At 47.2% G+C, this 20,528-nt stretch overlaps 1 protein-coding gene across 1 annotated transcript; it reads right to left on the bottom strand.

The window, feature by feature from the left end:
* Positions 1-4,856: 4,856 nt before the first annotated feature.
* Positions 4,857-19,781, bottom strand: LOC138301847 (V-type proton ATPase subunit G 2-like). The gene is made up of 4 exons (XM_069242344.1): positions 19,685-19,781; positions 8,317-8,406; positions 5,804-5,817; positions 4,857-5,006 (listed from the first exon to the last, which is right to left on the bottom strand). Exons 1-4 carry the CDS (start codon positions 19,779-19,781, stop codon positions 4,857-4,859), a joined length of 351 nt encoding a protein of 116 aa, XP_069098445.1.
* Positions 19,782-20,528: the final 747 nt, after the last annotated feature.

Below are 20,528 nucleotides of genomic sequence, written 5' to 3'. Positions count from 1 at the left end.
GCGAACGCCTTCTTTTCTATGTCCAAAGTGACAGAAGGGACACCTTTCTTTCTCTTGAGTATGAACTACATGGAACCCAAAGTTGCTGACATAATTATTGATTTATGGTTGTATTCGGAATTAGAAGCATCACCCCTCAGAAATCATTTAGATTTTTAAATAGATTTTTTAAAGATGTTTAGTTGTGTCAGCACACCCACGAATAAAGTTGTCATGAAATTCAATAAGTTTTTTACCTTCTTGATGGGACTTGGGGCAACAACAATGGCTCTCAGCAGATTTTCCTTCAAAGAGGCACAATCTTTAATAATATAAAGGTGAGAGCATCCAGTCCACCAGTGCCAGAATTCCACTATTGTTTTTTATTTCTCTTTAAACGTCATGTAAGTTTACATTTTGATCTTCCTTTAATCATGTGCTAAAGTTTGATCTTCGAAATAAGTATTTTTGTTGTTCTTAAAGAGACAGTGCCGAGCCCTCTCGAAGACCACTGATGCAGCTTCTAGGCCTCTTGAAGGACTGTCTGGTAACAGCAGACAATACATCAAAGCTAAAACCAGGTACCTTCATCGGGGTCGCCATCACTTCTCCAGTGTTTGTGTCAATAAGTAACTTTCTCGCCCCTGGCTTCGCCGCTTCACATCTGTACATTCTGGCACTTTTCTGCAGTTGTTAGAGGATAAAGGGAATGGGAAGTTCGATGCAAGACATGGCCAGCTGCCCATGCTCACAATCTAAAACTTTTAGCCCTTTATCAAGTTAGGGTGAATGACAGTGGTTCTTGAAATCCCCTCCTGCGCAGTTTTTTAAATCGCCAAAAAACACACAACTCTTCTGGGCAGGTTTTCGCACAGATAACTTTATTACCACAGCACATATATAACATTGGAATCACACATATGACTCCAGGGAAGATGGTACCTTAGCAGCAGCACAAGAGACATTAGGATACTGGAGCAGAGACAGATATGGTGAGGGAGCACCTTTGACCCATTCTTCAATAGCAGTCACCCCTGGAAGAATGATCAGACTACTTCCCTCATTGCTACCCCCTGAGTCCTGCAAGAAGAGTTCTTTCCTCCAGTGGCAGGCAGGGTGGATTCAGAGGAATGCAGAGAAGCATGGGATGGAGAAATGAAGCATAGCCACTTTGTAATAGATCATCTCCTGTATTTCTAATATTGGGTAACTCTATAACCTTGAATTGAACCAACCATCACGACTGCGTAAGGTTGTCCTACTCCTTCACAGTTGAGTACAGAGTGGACCTCCTGATCACCAATCATGGCCTGGCACATCCAGGAGGCAGCAAAGCCTGCTCTGAAATTGACAAGTCCACATGCTCCAAACATTCTGTAGCAGGAGCCCAGAGCACCCGAATAAAAGGGGCCACGCACTGCGTGCAACCCAGGGACCTGGTTTCATGCAACGCCAAGACCACATGTCTACCAAAATTAACGAGGCAAACGCACAGATGCAGATCCCTGACACCACAGAGTCAAAAACTCTGGAACTCCTCTCCCCAGCCATGAGCACGCAACTCAACTACTGCAATCAGCACTGTACAGGCGATGATATATCTGAGGAACTTGCCACCAAAATGTAAGAGCGAGAAATGCCACACAGCCACAGGCCTGATATGTGTGACCAGAACTAACTTTGTGAACCTTTAACCTGCTGACTCCATCCCCCTACATTCTTCTTGTTTAGAATCTTCTGTAAGACAAGCAGTGCATCTAGTTTCAAACTTATTACCCACCAAAGAACCTAAAGCAAACAACCTCCCTCACACAACTAACTATTCACCCATCATTTACCCCCCGGCTACACCCTCCACCACTCTATTCATGTGTATGCATAGCGCTTCGAAGTGGCTGAATGGTGGTGTGTAGAGGCAATATAATAGACTAATAAATAACTCCACTGAGTAATTCCAGTATAATTCCATATAGAACCGGTGCCTGCAATGTTAACATTGGGTAAATCATGCATGATTCAGTATTGAACCATTTCCAGCAGTTTTAATAATGTTTGTGGGTTATTTCAACTTATCTGCAGTGTTGAGCAGCCTGTATGCAATGTTAATGTGGAATAAATCCAGTGGAATTGTTTATTGACCATGTCTTTGCAGCGTAAACATAGAGCAGTTCACTGCATCTAGATTGCAAACACAATCAGCTGAAAAGGAAAGTAAAGTGCTGGCAGAGTAAAACGTGCACCTGTCACCACAGTGCAAACAGAGCTACATTACAATTAAAAACACAAGCATAATGGAGTGTAATTGCAATGTACCTGTAGTACTAACACAGGCTCCAATATTGCAAGTGCAATGCACCTGCATTAGAACTAAAATGGAAACAAAGTACAAACACAATACAACCTGTTCCAGCAGTACAAAGTAATGAACCCACAGCAGAAATACAGTGCACTCAGAGATAAAATACAAAGTATTTGAAATGTTGAGAGTGTGCACCTACAAGCACAGTGCATTAATGCATCTGCCTTACAAATAAAACACATCTATTAGCAAACATAATGAAACCAGTCAGCAAACACAGTACAACAGCAAAACAAGTGCAATGCAATGCAAACAGAGTTGCAAACATAGTGCAACTGAAGTACAAAGAAATCACACCCCTGGTGCAAACACAGGATACCCATATTGCAAACTTAATGCAGTTGCATTACAAATACACTGTTCCCACAGTTCAGGCGTAAAGTAGTGTAGTGCAGACATAATGTTCCTGAACTGCAAATATCCTCGAGCTACAATCCAGCTAAACAGTATGTAAGTATATATGAGATTTATGGAGTGCAAGCCTAGCTACAAAGCAGAATGTGATTTAACAAAGAGCGTACATCGCGGAGTGTAGGTGGGTTCATAGTGGTGTGGGGGTCTCTGGATTGCAGCGCATCAAATGTAAGGAGTAAAGGGGGATTGCAGGTGGTCGGTAGATGGGGTTACCATAGGGAAGAGGATTGTAGTACAAGGGGGATTAACGTTTAGGGAGGGATCATACAGAATATAGGATTAATGCCAAGGCAAGAAAGGGAGATGAACTGAGTGGGAGACTGAAGGACAGTGTTGAGGTGGCGAAAAGGAAATCACTTCATGTGATTACACTGAGAGGACATTTTGATTGCAGAGATGGAGTCTTCAGTTCTTTCTTAACTGGAAATTAGATGAATTCTGGATGATTTGGACTGAGATGGAGTTTCGCATCCTTGGTGCATGGGTGAAGAAGGCTCGGCTTCTCATCTTCTCCTTCTTGCAGTTTCAGGTTTGCATGGGGGCAGTGGTGCTGCTTGTTATGCGCATACCACAGGGGTTCTTAGTCTCAGTTGCCACGAACGTCACAGTGCAGGAGATGTCTGCCTTACAGACAATGCAACAGTTCATTGATGTGGCCTAGGAAAGGTTGTTCGAGCCTTTGCAGTGCTCAGCCAGTTAAAATACTCGGAACGTGTAGTGTAAATTCAGTGAACATGCAGTGCAAGTAATGTATTTGCAGTATAAACACAGCATACATCCAGTGCAAACCTAATTGCACTGCAAAGCCAGTGAACCTGAAATGTCCTATACATATATTGAAAAGTCATAGTGTACCAACATTGCAGTTTGATGTGTTTCAATATCTGGGTGCTTTGCAGTCTGGAGGCATTCTGCCACCAATGGTTGTGGCTCTAAAGACTCAGCTTACAGAAGAGGGGAAGAATCTTAGGGCTAGATAGATTTTTATTATTACGCCATCAGAAAAAGGATGCAGCAGCTCAAAAACAAACCTCCGAGATGAAGCATCCCTCTCAATCTTTGGCTTTCACCACAGTCTGCTGAGTACCGTCTCCATGGATGGAAGAGCCTGGAAGAGAACCTTCACACTACAGTCTGGCCTACACGTCCATCTTTCAGGACTACTCCGGTACGATATGCAACTTGGAGCTATCAGGCTTTACTTGATATGGTAAGTGCATGCTGAATCTATAAATCGCAGAATTCTTTAGTCCAACAATCTGATCAGGGCCATTTTGTTGAACAACTGACAGACTCCTCTCTCGCTAAACAACTAGAACAACATAGTAACCTTCCACTCGTTCAAATCAATTTTGGCATCACTAACTCTTTGCGTCCATGGCATTGTCCAGAGGACCATCATCACATGTCCAGAACCTCATCCTTGTTGCCACATCACTACTTGACTTATTGAAGGGGCTGCTGGAGAATTAGAATGGAGGGATGTGCAGTAGCAATTAATGTGGAAATCTGCTCATATTTTGAGTTTAAATGTTTCCATGGTTGTAAATGTGAATTTAATATGTAACGTGTAAACACTGAAGTGTTTCTTTCTGCAAATATGGAAGAGGGAGTTTTAAGGAGTCTATCATATCAGTTGGTTGACTTGCCTGCCTTCACTTTGCAAACTTTGTCCAGGTTGGATCAGTTTTGTGTTTCAAATGCTGATTTAGTTTAGGAAAGGGCCTATCTTAATCAATGCTTTAGGGCACAGCAGGCTGTTATATGTTAGGCAATTCATTTCCCTTGGGCTTGGAGAATGTTGGAGTGGTAATGTGGGTGTCATGGGCAACATTCCATCCTTGCTCCTTTGATAGCCTTTTGCCTGTTTGGTGCACTGGTGATGCACCCATGCAGGGGGATGTCGGTCTTCTCTCCTTTCTGTAAGTTGTTCAACATGTCTAGAATTTAGAGAGGCTGGAGTGGTGGTGCCTCAATGTGTCATGATTATCTTACTTATTAACTGGGAAAGTGTTTTGACCAGTCTTCTCTCTAAGGATGACTCAAGTTGATTTTTTTTTGGGCAGGCTTGCTTTCCTTTCCTGCTGGCTGGTGTATCACTGGTTCAGATCTCAGGTTTGATGTCACACACATGAGTGAGGAGCTGCCGGAGAACTCTCTCCTTATTCCGCTGGTGACTGGCCCGCATGGTCTGGATCTTCTTTCGTGTTTGTTGTTCCACCTCTGTCGACAGATTCCCTTGTGAGCCCATGACCTGGAACGCAGAGAAGAACTTTAGTACACAGCTGCAACATCTTACTAACCACCTCTCTTCAGAAGTCTCTACTACCCTAGCATAATGGCACCCATTTGACCCAGAATATTTTAAGACCTTGAATTTTGGATTCAATACATCTTTTGGTACAATGGACACCACAAGTGTTAGTTAAAACGTGGTGGGGGGATGTGTATGTGTGTGAAGGGATAGCCAAAGGCAACCTGTGTGTGCGTGTGAAGGGATTGGCAAAGGCAGCCTGATGGCTCTAGTCCATGGAAGGCACCAGATATTTTGGCACAGCCTGATTGGCCAGCCGAGTAACTGGGCCATTTTTGAGGAGGGTCTCCTTTCATAACTTTTATAAATAAGGAGTCCTTCCAGCTGGCAGCAGATTGGATGAACTACTGGGAGGGTGTCAAATACAAAACCGGCTGAATGTGTTAATTATGGTTGCTGCTGAGGCACATTTATGGGTGTCACTCAAAGCTGCCTTTTGCTATTAACCTAATCATACTTATATATTACTAAAAATACTCATCACATTTTGTTTAGCACTCTTTATATGTGCAAGCCTAACAGCTTAAGCTAAGATTCTATTTGTTTTATAAACATGTCACTAAGCATCATTTCTAGGCTACTTTATTCACTTCCCTTTATTCATTTACCTGTGGAAGATACACAAGTGAAGTCCTGCATATAACAATACTTATTTCAACTTTTGTTTCAATTTACCACCCACAACAGACGCTTCGGGGGGGGGGGTTGTAGTGAAATATGTGTTTTTGACCACTGACTTTGTGTTGCACCACTTTGCACCTGGATTAGTTGTTCAGTGTTCACCAATTTCAGATTACATTTTGTATTCAGTTTAGCTGCCTATTGACTTTATCGTAGCGCTAGACACTGCCATGTTAAAGGCTGCACATTGTAAACTGTGCTTGTTTTCGTATTCTTTCTCACTGAAGAGCTGGGACATATTATGGAGGAGGTAGGCAGTCAGCACAATAAGAATGAACCAGACTTCTGTTTTTTATTGCAAGCAGGGAACGGGTTGGCCTTGAAAGAGACAATTTGGGAGACTGGCCAGTTCCAACATGTTTCTTTCAACTCTGACCTACATCAGCCAGCATGTTTAAATATTTCTTTTTTTATGGGAGGGGTTTTTCCAGAAAGCCCTTCGCAGGTTCTTTAAGATATGAAAAGGTGGCCCTGCTCAGTAGCGGTGGAATTTCCAAGACCTCGGTCAGGATTAGATGTCAAATGCCTGACATCTGTCACGTGAGGGTGGATATCTCTTTCTCGCAGTTGAACGGGGTCATCTTCTTGCTGGCATGAGAAAGATGAAGAGCTTGGCAGGCCCTACGGTGATGAATTTTTACTTTATTCTTTGCTTTGCATAATCATAACTACTTATATTTGCTGTGTACATTACAGTTGAGAAACATTTTGGTATATTTTCCTTTCATTGCTTTGACTATTATTAGACGTGTGCTTTCAACCTACTAATCTCCTTTTTTAGGTACCTTGTGGTGAAATAATAATAAATGTCTTCTTTGAACTGAGAAGTGCATTCCAGAGATTTTTGTCAGCTCGATCATTAGTGAAAGCAAAACAGGGGTTAATAAATCCATTGCATGAACACAATCCCATATGGAAACGTGCGCTCATGTAACACTTTAATTGATGTATTAAAAAACAGGCTTGTAGCAGACATCTTCCTGAGACAGGAGATTAGAAAAGACTGGGAGCTGCAGCTTAACCAGTTCAGAGCTCAAGAAAGTCTATGGGCCAAATGTATCAAAGTACCGTTTTGCATTTCCTAAATAGCGAATTTTAAGAAATTGCTACTTGAGAAATGAAAAATGGTATGTAAGAAAATAGCAAATCCCTAATAGCGATTTCTAAAAATTCGCAATCGCTATTAGGGAATCGCTATTAGGGAATGGAACTCCATTCATCCCTTTGGGCCTAAAGGCCGATAGGTGCGAATGGTTTTACATTTCCTAATTTGCTAATTCCTTTTAGGAATTCGCAATTTAGGTAATGCAAATCAAAGGGTGCTGGGGGCCTAAGACCCCCTTTGATTGCGCACATGTAAAGCACACACATACCCTAGGGGCATGTGTGCGCTACATGGCACTTTTAAAAATGCATTTTTAAAAATTACACATGGTTACCACCAACTTGAAGTTGGTGGTAATTGCATTTCCTAAATGCCCAGTTTGCGTATAGGAAATGCATGATACATGTGCAAAGGTAATCGTAAATAGGTATTCCCTATTTGTGATTTCCTATTTAGAGAATCACAATTTGCGATTCGCAAATTTGAGTCGCAATTTTAGGGAATCGCTATTTTAGCGATTTCTTAAAATTGCACTGCGAATGCCTTTCATAAATCCCGAAAGGTTGTTTTGTATTCGCAAACGGTGGAATTTTGGGATTCACACCGTCTGCGAATGCAAAATTGTTGATACATCTGGCCCTATATATGCAAAGCAACTCCCTGTATCAGGAAAGGTAAGTCTTTCATTGGTATAGCATATGACTAGTTCCTAATGCATTCCTGAAGCTGTGGTCATTCATGAACCTACTGGAGCAACACCTCTTCAAGCACTAATTTGTAACAGGAAGGTGTGTGCTACACAGTGTGTAATAATGTTGCTACATGTCTAGGGTAGCTTCATTCTTGCACAAGTGCATTAGAGCAACACCCTCCAGGTTGCTTCCTCCTGCAATTAGTTGCAGATTACTGGCTCGTTTGTAGTTGGAATCTGTCTTGCGGAGATGCAATCTCTGTAGTCTCTTAAGTATTACAGGAAAATGGGCTCCAAAAGAAAGTGCCACATGTTGACATTTTTGTTCACTCCCTGCTGGATCTCTTCAGCTCACCCCTGAGCCGATCCCATTTACTAGAATGGGAAACCCACTCCCACGTGTGCCATGAAAGAGCCTCCTCAGCTGGCCTGGGGTCTTCAGTGAAGACTTCCTGATCCTGCAGCTCAGTAGTTTTTCTTCATGAACCAAATATCAACCAGCATTTCACATTTAGTCATAGGCTTGGAGGGGCACAAATAAAGCTGACTGACATCTAAAGTCAAATTTACCTTAACCAACATAAGGATTACCACTTGGTTTAGTACTGTTGCGTATCCTATTGTTAATTCTAGCAACTGGTGTCATCTATTACCTTAAAAAACATAACAGCGCAAAGATAGCGTCCCAGCTAAGCACTGCCTGGTCTTCGAATTATTGCATTTGATGCTCTAGCTGTGTCTACCAAGATGGCCGCTTAACGCCTGCTGTTTACGCTGGAATTCCTTCTCGCGCTCAAGCCTGTACTGCCCGATCTCCGCTTGCGCCTCCTCCTTCGCCTGCTTCAGCCTGCGGGCTTTGCCTGTGCGGGGGGGGTGGAAGAGAAGGAGACAAGAAGAGGGATATTATAAAACATTGACAAACCATGATGACCTTGATAATGTTGACATAGTAATACTGACTCATTTGCACGAGGTGTGGCCCAGGTTGTCTCTTAGATATGGGGCACAGGAGACCCCCTGTACCCCATTTTCATTTGAGTCAATGAGCAGAGAAGCAAAAGCAAAACTCTTCCCAGAACATGTGGTGGGAGGTTGCTCCCCGTCCATAATAACCTGGTGAAAATGGACTGTGCAATGTACTATAATGCCACAGTGTGCACAAAATGGATCAAAGCTGTGCCATGGGAACACATTGGAGTGGCTTACAGCCAGGCTCAGAAAAGAGCTGCAAAGAGTATATAGACATCTCACCCCTCATTTGTCTGTACACTTGACATAACATCACCGTTTGAAGGGATGAGGGCTTTTCCAGGTCTTTACATATTTTTCTAAGATTCTTGCCTGACAACTTCTCGCACCGCACTCCCATCACCACACACCTAAAGGAGATCCACTCGATCCCTAGTCACAACTAAGTACAATTCAAACTCCTCACTGAGACATTCAAGGCGCTACACCTAACTTTGACCCAACATAAACCAACAGCATAACATAACTTCTCAAAGTAAGTCTGACAGCGGTGGAAGCAGTCTGTATACTCTGGAGATCAGTACAGCACATCTATAAAAGCTCACTTACTATTTATGTGCCCTGGCACCTAGTACTGCTATGGCCTATGGGTTCCTCGTCGCCAGAGGAGATGTTTGAGGCAAGGGTCCGAATGAAAGTACCGCTGGGATTGTGCCCTCCGTGATCCAGTAGCAAGAGCAAGTGGCACGAGGACTGATCTGTCTTCAACGTGACTTTGCATTTGTCCTTGGGTGTTTGTACCAAGCTGTAAGGGTGCTGGACACTGGGTGCACCAGTCCAGAAGATTAATAAATCCATAGCATTAACACAAGCCCGTATGGAAACTGTGCTCATGCCCCATCTAACACTTTAATTGATGTATTAAAAATGATGCATGTAGCAGACAACTTCCTGAGACAGGAGATTACAACAGACTGGGAGCTATTGCACCTTGTGGTAGACCAAGGCACTGTTCACTGGTGGGGACTGTTTATTAAGTTTTAAAAGTATGGAGACAGGAGGAGACCAGAACCTAGGAGTGTAAAATGTTGTGAAGATCCTGCCTAGCCGGCCATCTCTACTGTTCTCTAAAGACATTTGCGGTCTGTCTGATCCACAGAGAACATTGGGTGCAAAGTGGACCCTGCACAGACCCGGCCTGGGTAAAAGCTGAAAGGCTAAAATCTTAGACTGCAGCCCGGGGTAAGGAAAACCAGGGCGCCTTGACCTCCTGCACCTGACATAGCGATGGGCATTAACCGAGGGAGTAATCAATTCTCCTGATACCTTCTTGTGGGGCAGAGCTCCAATATTGTAGATGCGCATGGTGAACTGCATATGTGAGGTCGAGATATGTAACCATGCACTCCATATACTGATGTATGATTGCCTTGAAAAAGATGAGTGTTCCTTGAAACACGTGGCAGCTGTTTATTGCACTAGTTGTTCCTACTGATGAAAGATATACTCCACTTGGATGAAGAAGATCATGTTGAGTGATGACTTCATGGACACAATTGTACTTGCGAATTGTGGCAATTGATTGTGTTGAAAGAAATCCAACAGGACTGTAAGGTTAAAATCTATGTATGTGCCTGGGGGCCCCTCTAAACCAAAGCGTTAACTAACCATTCAATGAACATACACAGTATATCAACAACCGAGTGCTCCCAAAACCAGTATGCTAGGACACACGTGATGTGAATCAGAGTGCAAAAAGTAAGCAAAACATTTGAATAAATGTATATCTCTTTCATTTAAAAAGTAAAGTGGGGCTTGGCCCTGCAGTGCAAGGGTTGAAATCCTACCAAGGGTTTGGGGGGCACAGAGGGGGTCAATTGGGAATTTTTAACTTGTTTCTGAACACAATAACAAGTATGGAATCATAGAAAGCAAGGACATATATCCAAGGCCACTGGAATAATGCGATTGTGCTTCTGCTGCAATTTTCCCATAATTATAAATTTGCCGCATTTGCCACATAATCCATCATCTGCTGCACAATCTACAGGTTAAACAAAAACAAAATCGGGGCATATTTACAACTTTTTGGCAGTGGGCAGCGCTGCCATGCGTCAAAAGAAAAGGGCAGAAATTTGCCATATCTAGGAGATACAGCCCATTCCAGTCTTCTTCCACTGAGCTCGCGCACAATTGGCTGTCTTGCACCAAAGCAGACACCCTTGCACCATGGAAATAAACAAGGAGAAACAAAGTTATTTCTCCTCGTTATGCCTCTCCTGAGGAAGGCGTAGGTTTTAGACGCATTCCCAGGTTTACAAATCCTTGTAAATCTGGGAATGCATCTAAATCCACGGGTGTTGCATGGGAAAACCCATCGCAAGACCCATGGAACGCCTCTTTGACAGTGAGTAAGGGAACGCAGCGACTTGAACTGCGTTACCTTACTTTATATCTACAAGGACATGAAAAGGCATGCAAAGTGGCTTTGCGTGGCTTGTAGATATGGGCCTGCAGCTTGCGCTGCCATGCGTCACACAAAGTGACGCACCAGCAGCACAGGCCACTTGTAATTATGCCCCACTGTTTCTAGCTCAAACGGTTTAAAAGTTACTAAAAATGCAGAGACACGTGTTACTGCGCAGTGAAAGGTCCTCTGCAAAGCTGGACTAGTCACTTTTTGTTGCTTATTGCTAAATTTGGTTATTAAAATACTACCAGTGAGGTACAACCAATACCCAGATAGCGTTACCAAGTTTGAAAATGATGAAATAATGAAGTTACACTATTACAAAATGTGCCACATTATGCCGCATAATTTGCCTTTTCTTTCCGCATAATTTACTCAACTCTGCTGCATTTTTTGGCCCTCTCCAGCTGTATAACTCCAGTGGCCCTGCATATATTCCATGCACCGCGGAGTGCACCGAGTGAGAAGATCAGGAGGCCGGGCCTGCCTGGTATGTGCAAACTCGTGTTACTTCCTCTGGTCAAGAGGCGTCGGTCCTCTGACTCCTGAGCCGAAAAAGGACGTGTTCACTTTAATTCGACTATGTGTCAGTATTCATGGAAGCAGGGAGGCGCGAGAGTGTTACTCAATTCACATGCATAATACTAATTGTGTAAATGTAGGAATATTTACAAGTACTATGAAATCAACTGCTCTTTTTAAATTCCGTCCGACAGAATACTGTGCTGTGACTTACTAGCAATGTGAATACCGCAGAAGAGGATACTGTGCTGTGAATTACTACCAATGTGAATACCGCAGAAGAGGATACTGCGCTGTGAATTACTATCAATGTGAATGCCGCAGAAGAGGATACTGCGCTGTGAATTACTACCAATGTGAATACCTCAGAGAGGATACTGTGCTGTGAATTACTATCAATGTGAATACCGCAGAAGAGGATACTGTGCTGCGAATTACTATCAATGTGAATACCGCAGAAGAGGATACCGTACTGTGAATTAATACCAATGTAAATGCCGCAGAAGAGGATACTGTGCTGTGAATTACTATCAATGTGAATACCGCAGAAGAGGATACTTTGCTGTGAATTACTATCAATGTGAATACTGCAGAAGAGGATACCGTGCTGTGAATTAATACCAATGTGAATACCGCAGAAGAGGATACTGTGCTGTGAATTACTACCAATGTGAATACCGCAGAAGAGGATACTGTACTGTGAATTACTATTAATGTGAATACCGCAGAAGAGGATACTGTGCTGTGAATTACTACCAATGTGAATACTGCAGAAGAGGATACTGTGCCGTGAAATACTACCAATGTGAATACCGCAGAAGAGGATACTGTGCTGCGAATTACTACCAATGTGAATACTGCAGAAGAGGATACTGTGCCGTGAAATACTACCAATGTGAATACCGCAGAAGAGGATACTGTGCTGCGAATTACTACCAATGTGAATACCGCAGAAGAGGAACCTGTGCTGTGAAATACTATCAATGTGAATACTGCAGAAGAGGATACCGTGCAGTGAATTAATACCAATGTGAATACCGCAGAAGAGGATACTGTGCTGTGAATTACTACCAATGTGAATACCGCAGAAGAGGATACTGCGCTGTGAATTACTACCAATGTGAATGCCGCAGAAGAGGATACTGCGTTGAAAACTACTACCAATGTGAATCCTGCAGAAGAGGATACTGTGCTGTGAATTACTACCAATGTGAATACCGCAGAACAAGATACTTTGCTGTGAATTACTACCACTGTGAATACCGCAGAAGAGGATACTGTGCTGTGAATTACTACCAATGTGAATACCGCAGAACAAGATACTTTGCTGTGAATTACTACCACTGTGAATACCGCAGAAGAGGATACTGTGCTGTAAATTACTACCAATGTGAATACCGTACAAGAGGATAATGTGCTGTGAATTACTACCCCTATGAATACCGCAGAAGATGATACTGTGCTGTAAATTACCACTCCTGTAAATACCGTAGAGGAGGATACTGTGCTGTGAATTGCCACTCCTGTAAATACCATAGAAGAGGCTGTGGATTACTACCAATGTGAATACCTTAGAAGATACTGTGCTGAAGACGGCTGCCCTTTAAATACCCTGCGAACACATAAAACGGGAGTGCTGCCCCTGTGAATTCATGGTACAAAATGCTGTGCGGTAGTTTGCTTCCCCTGTGAACACATGGAAACAGCTTGCCACAGGGGGTCTGAAGCCCTGTGAACACATAGAAGCAGAACACTGTGGTGGGGCTTGCGGCCCCTGTTAATATACAGCAACAGAAGGCTGTGGTATGGTGTGCTGCCCCTGTTAATATACAGAAGAAGAATGCTGTGGTATGGTGTGCTGCCCCTGTTAATATACAGCAACAGAATGCTGTGGTATGGTGTGCTGCCCCTGTTAATATACAGAAACAGAAGGCTGTGGTATGATTTGCTGCCCCTGTTAATATACAGAAGCAGAATGCTGTGGTATGGTGTGCTGCTCCTGTTAATATACAGAAACCTAATGCTGTGGTATTGTGTGCTGCCCCTGTTAATATACAGCAACAGAATGCTGTGGTATGGTGTGCTGCCCCTGTTAATATACAGAAACAGAAGGCTGTGGTATGGTTTGCTGCCTCTGTTAATATACAGAAACAGAATGCTGTGGTGTGGTGTGCTGCCCCTGTTAATATACAGAAACAGAAGGCTGTGGTGGGGTCTGATGCCATGTGAACAAACAGACAAGGGATGCTGTGGTGTGTTTTGATGCCCCTGTGAACACATGGAAGCAGAATGCTGTGGTGCTGCCCCTGTGAACACACAAACATGGGATGCTGTGGAGTGGTTCGCTGCCCCTGTGAACACAGTATACAATGCTGTTATAGACTACTGCCCCACGCACACCGTGACAAAACATGTCGACGACGCGTGCGGCTCACTCCATCACGGGACTTGCCCCTTCACGGTATGTTTCTACTCTCTCTTCTCAGTGCAACTCGATCCCTCAAGGATGAGAGGCTGAGACGGACATGCCTGGCTTCGAACCCGAGATCTACAGGTTGCATGGGATATTTTGAACTGGGTGAATTACCACGAAGCTTACACATTACTATGACGTAATAGTGGTACATCAGGTACCAAAACTCGTGGAAATGTTTGCACCGAATTCACATGGCATTGTGCAGAGGATACAAAATACACACAATGCTTGTAATCTAGACAGACAGACAGACAGATAAATAGATAGATAGACAGACAGATAGACAGTGCATGTGGTTATAGGGTCACAGAGTGAGTCCGCTATTGTAGTGGGGCCCAAAAATGTGTCCTCAGTTGTGTGGGCGCCAGTGGGGGCTCCCACTTGCCCCTCACCCTATTCAGAGATGTAGTGGCGCAACTAAGCTCGAGGGGTCCCCCTGCAAAAATATACGGAGGTGCCCCCTCGCCCTGGCCCACCACCTACCACTTGTGCGCGGGGTGGGGGCTGTAGCTCGCCTCCTACCCACACCTGCATCGTGGGGGCTTCTTCTGTGACGCCACTAGATGCCATTGCCAACATATCCTCGAACCCGGAACCGGCCCACCTCCATCCACCTTCACAACCCCCCTCCGCCCGCCCCTTCACTCAGCAGCCAACAGTGACGACCCTGATGGCTAAAATTAAATGAAACGTCCCTCGCTGCTCGCTAGAACACAACCTCCCGCCCCTCCACACCAGGCGCCTCTGATTTGGGACACACCGTGTCGGAGGGTCGCCTCGCGTGGCAGGCGCTATATCCAGTCGGGTCTCGCGTTATTTATAGATTTCTTTGAATAATGTGATCTGCTAACCAGCGCCACAGTCTCGCAGAATACCCAAGACGAGGGTTTTCTGAGGGCTACCCTCCTCCACATCCATCCTCCAGCTGGTGTGCGATGCAGGGGCCGACAGAGGCGACCACGAGTCCTCTGCATTTGCCCCCACGCCCCTCCCGCTCTTGCCCCCGTCCTCCACTGGTGCCTATCACCGGTGCCCCCCCCCCGCACTTCTCCTCTTAATCTCTCCCTCTCCTGGCCCCTAGCAGCCCCAGCCTCCCTCGCCCACGTCTCTTCCCCCAACCCTTCTTACACCCCCACCCGCCGACCCCCATGTAGTGTTGGGGCCCTAGGCCCCCATGCTACTAAAAGGAGATGACAGTTTCTGTGTGGGTGAAACTGGCCCTGGGCACGTGCGCCCCGCCCTTTTTATTGCCAGGGTCACCTGACCGGTGACGCCTGTGTTGGGTGGGTGTGGGGTGCATGTGGGAGGCCAGCCCTCCGCAGAGAGGCTGGCCAAACACTAGAGCGTGTCCAGCAGGACACAACATTCCTCCAAAACTTTGAGGAACAAAAACAAAGTCCACCCTGCAAGAGAAAAACACAGTAACAAAAAAAAACACCACCATCAGTCTCTCAGCCTCGAGAAGGCAGGCCGCAGGATTGCAGTGGGTAGGTGCAGCTGGGAGCACACGGATCCTTCTGCACGAGTTCATGATTTAACCAGTCACAGCCGGGCACGAACACTGTGTGGAAGAAGTCCGGACTCTGACAGTCAGATGGTTGGTTAAGTGTCCACTGATGCGCTGTGGTTCAGTCCTGTGGGCACTCGTGGCGAGGCTGGTGGTGTTCACAGTTCAATTTGTTCGAATAGGGCGTGTCATTCGAATTCGGTGTGTCATTCGAATTGGGTGCATCACCCGAATTGGGTGCATCACGAGCGTTGATGGAGTCCACTGTGAATCTGCTTGCCGAGACATCCTGGCATCACGAAGGCCAATCCCTTGAAGACGGATGACATCTGTGATGGCGTGAGGTCCTCCTCTGAAACCTTTGTACGTTCTGACCCTCTGATGGCAGAGCTGCTTCCAGACCACCTCTCGGTTTTGGATTCTTCACTATGGAACTTCCTCGAGGCCTTTTCAATGGGTTTGCCACGGGATTGGCATGGACTGTGCTGGGCTGCGTGTGGGCCATCTGCCGGCCGCTGCAGGCTCTCCGACAGGAGCCATGGTCAAATCATTCGTGCAACCACAAGGGTGGATGTTCCGTGGTCAGGGCGCTTGCCAACATGGATCAGGTGCATGTGGGCTCTCAGACGGTCTCAGGGCAATTGCCTATCACGTTGCCAGGAGGGGGTCTAGTTGGTGTCATGTTAATTCACTGAATACAGTCTTGTTGTGCTGTGACCTGTTGGAGTCTCCACTGCACAGCCCTGTTTGTCTCTTTGACTTCATCGGTGGGGCAATGTCCAGTCCTCTCTAAAGCTTGAGAGGCCCCTCGTCTGGGTTGTCACTGGACTGCTTGTGGTCTGCGCTAGGGCTGCTTGTGTGCCACATAGGGCAGTTGCAAGACCTCCTAGGAGCCACTGCCTAGTCGCTCGTGCAATTGCAGGGGTAGATGGGTTTAGGTCACGACTTGCTCTTGTCACCGAGAGCAGGATACAATCAGGGCGAGCAGTTGGTCATTGGTTGACTGGTTCTTCAGAGCATTAAAGCAGAGGTGTAGGACTCCAGTCTGGTTGTTTAACTGCTCCTTTGATGGATACCGTGATGCACATGGCAATGATGATGTTTGCCATTTGGAGACCTGGACGACAAGTGATGTTGCTGGAGTAAGGGTGATTGGAGTAACTTCGTCATAGCGAGTGCAGTCTTTCTTTTGCTCATGTGCAAATGCTAGCAGTGGTGCCATCTGCTTCAGGAAGCCGATGACGGGTGGCTTGGATGGTCACTTTTGGCGTGTGGGGTAAGTACGCGGTTCGCGCATGGCGTCTTACATTTTGGCACTCCCGCCGAGCTGTCTCCAGTGACGTCACCACACCCCGGTGGCTGTCTTGTCTGTGGGTGCACTCTTGCTTTGTTGTGTGAGTCCTCCATCTCTCCACCCTGTTGATCTTCCATTCTTGTTCTTCTGTGGTCGTCAGGTGCTGAGGTGTGACAGGTGATGTCACACAGTCTCCTTTCTTTGTTGCAGTGTGACAGGTGATGTCACACAGTCTCCTTTCTTCCGTCTTCATAGCGTGGTGCTACGCCACGCTTTCTTCTCCTTTGTTGTGGCGTCTGGCCACTTGTCTCCCTTTCGTGTGGACCTTCCGAAGGTCCTGTCCTGCCGAAGGACATGGGGCTCTTCCACGTGTTGCAGTGGTGGCATCGTTGCACTCAGGATGTGCGACTCTCCTCTTGCGAGTTGCGAGTCATTGCCAACTCTGTCTTGAGGCAGTGTGGGGGAGGACACTCCTTTTGCGACTCTCCTCTTGCCTGTTGCGAGTCACTGCCGACTCCGTCTTGAGGCAGTGTGGCAGAGGACACTCCTGTACGACTCTCCTCTTGCGAGTCACTGCCAACTCCGTCTTGAGGCAGTGTGGGGGAGGACACTCCTTGCGGAGTCTCCGGCCCGTTGCAGAGCAGTGACATAGGGTCACTTTCTTTTCCGCTTCCTCTTCACTTGAGGGCGCAGTGCTTGCGCCTCAAGGCAGTGCTTTCTTGGCACTGGGTCTTGCTTGAACCTGGGTGTGCTTTGCAGGGTTGGTCGCTTCTGATGACCTCCTGTGTGATGGGCCAACGGTGGCCATCTTGTGTTGCTGAAAGGCCGGCTGGCACGGCCTCTTGTCCCATGCGTTACGTCACGCTCTCTGGTGCTCTCTCCAATTTTGCGGGTGTTTTTCCGTGTCGTCACGTTCTCTGGTGCAGCTCTCTGCACACGTGACATAGGTGGTCATTCCAACCCTGGCGGTCCATGACCGCCGGGTTGGAGGACCGCGGGAGCACCGCCGACAGGCCGGCGGTGCTCCAATGGGCATTCCGACCGCGGCGGTAAAGCCGCGGTCGGACCGGCAACACTGGCGGGCTCCCGCCAGTGTACAGCCGCCCATTGGAATCCTCCAAGGGGATTCCGACCCCCCCTACCGCCCGCCGGGAACCGGATGGCGGTAGGGGGGGCCCCTGGGGGCCCCTGCAGTGCCCATGCCACTGGCATGGGCACTGCAGGGGCCCCCGTAAGAGGCAGACAGTGAAATACGCGACGGGTGCAACTGCACCCGTCGCACAGCTTCCACTCTGCCGGCTCGATTCCGAGCCGGCTTCATCGTGGAAGCCTCTTTCCCGCTGGGCTGGCGGGCGGCCTGAAGGCGGCCGCCCGCCAACCCAGCGGGAAAGTCAGAATTACCGCCGCGGTCTTTCGACCGCGGAACGGTAACCTGACGGCGGGACTTCCGCCCGCCAAGGTCCGAATGAGGGCCATAGTCTCTTTTTTCTGGGCGTCCTTTGATATTGCCTGGCATGTCCCTTTCTTGTCCTGCGGTGATGTCCATCACTGATGGGGCATGTGGCATGCTTTCGGCGGTGGTGGCAGACGGCTGGCAGGGGCTGCGCAGTCCATGCGCGCTCTCCTCGTGCCTCACGTGCCACTTGCGTCCATTTCTCGCCGTTGTAGCTTGGCTGGGACAGCTGCAGTCTTCTCCTTCCCTTTTCAGCGTCGTCCGCGTCGCTTCCTTCTTCCTCGCCGTTTCTGTCTTCTGCGCTGTTTCTGTCCACGGGCGCACTCTTGACAGAAATAGGGTGCGGTGCCACCTTTGGCCACTGGATGTCAGTAGTGCACTTCTTTCATGCTTGAAAAACACTCTTTCTTCCTCTTGTGCCTCGTTTGTTGGAGACAGACACTGGAGAGGATCCAGGCTGGAGGGGGCTCTGGAGGGGGCTGCAGAAGCTGCAGGTAAGTGTCTTTACCTTTCTTTTCCACGTTTCTGTCTTCTTTTTTTTCCAAAATGTTTATTTATTTTTTTCCTTCTTTTAGCCTCGTTGAAAGAGGCTGTCAGACACTACGAAGTTTTCAGTGGGGGGTTTGGGGGCTCCGGGCACTGTTCTCTGTGGGTGCGTGTAAGCACCTCACTTCTTTATTCATTTCTTGGAGGTGGGGGCGCGGCCCTGGGCACCTGGTGCTTTGGTGCATGTCTGCACCATGTTGTTTGAAATTACTTTCGGTGCGTGAATGCACCTTGTATTTCTCTCGTGTTTTCCTTGGTTTCTTTTTTTTCATAATGGTGGGGGGGGCGGCCTTTGGCAATTATCTTGTGTTTGGTGCGTGTCAGCACCATGTATTTCAAGTTTTCGGTGCGTGTCAGCACCGGTGTACTTTCGGTTTCGTTTTGGCCGCAGCAGCCTTCCTTTGTGCTGCGGGCCGTCTTGCTGGCATTTTTGGGGTGGGGGCGGCCCTGGGCATATTTGCTTCGGTGCGCGAGAGCACCATGAGTCAAACGAAAAGGGGAAAATGGCCCGGTCATTTTCTTTATTCTCGGTGCCCGATCGCACCGTGTCCTTCACTCGCGGCCGCAGCCTGGCACACGCTGCGGACCGCATTCTTTTCTTGGGGGCGACTGGCCCCAGCCATAACTTGGCATTTTATTCGAGGGGGGTCTGACCCACTCGTCGCCAATGCAGTGTTGGGGCCCTAGGCCCCCATGCTACTAAAAGGAGATGACACCGACACAGTTTCTGTGTGGGTGGAACTGGCCCTCGGCACGTGCGCCCGGCCCTTTTTATTGCCAGGGTCACCTGACCGGTGATGCCTGTGTTGGGTGGGTGTGGGGTGCATATGGGAGGCCAGCCCTCCGCAGAGAGGCTGGCCAAACACTAGAGCGTGTCCAGCAGGACACTACACCCCACAAGGGCAGGAGGGGCCCTTATGTTTGCGGGCCTCCGCCACCTTCTCCGCGGCCCTCTTCTCGGCCTGCAGGAGCTGATGGATGCCTTGCGACTGGTTCGCCATCTTTGCTCGGTGTCTCCTCCCTGCCTGGGTACCACCGGAGGATGGATGGAGGAGGCGGGGGGAGGAGCGTAGGTAGGAGGGAGAGGGCAGAGACGCAAGAGTGGAGGAGTGGGAGGGGCACAGGGGGAGGTAGAAAGGAGTGAGGATGGTGGAGAGATCATGTTTACAAATAGCAGGCATTCAACGCCAACGCCTCTCACACCTGTGACCACCGTACATTACAGACGGATGCGTACAAACGTACTACATATGTACCAGATACAGCCACACACGCAGCGCACCCACAAAGAGAGCGTCTCTGGAACAAACACACAGCTTCATAACAAGAGAGATTACCACAAGATATACATAGAGTCACACGAGACTGACATGTGCAAGCACACAAACAGTCCACTACAAATACACAAAGCAACCAATGAAACATGCCTTCATAATATAATGCACACACTCTGCATGACATACACAGACCCTCAACACTTCCATATAACAAGTGAAGATTTATACACCAGCGCCTACACAATCTATGCATCACTAAAGCAAACTCACGCTTCATATACACACCGTCCAAACACACTGAAAGGCAAAGGAGTGACCTTCTCTTTCGAAACACATACATCCCAACCACTTGACCTCCGACCACAACACCCAACATAGCACACATATTCCCCCAACATATGCGCCCAATCATTCTTCACCTTATTCATTCTCAGAACACATAAAGAGACCCACAGTACAACACCCACACTG

Source organism: Pleurodeles waltl, chromosome 6, assembly GCF_031143425.1.
Source record: "Pleurodeles waltl isolate 20211129_DDA chromosome 6, aPleWal1.hap1.20221129, whole genome shotgun sequence".
NCBI lineage: Eukaryota > Metazoa > Chordata > Amphibia > Caudata > Salamandridae > Pleurodeles > Pleurodeles waltl.
Note: the sequence above shows the minus strand (reverse complement) of the source record. Positions and strands in the feature narration are given on the sequence as shown.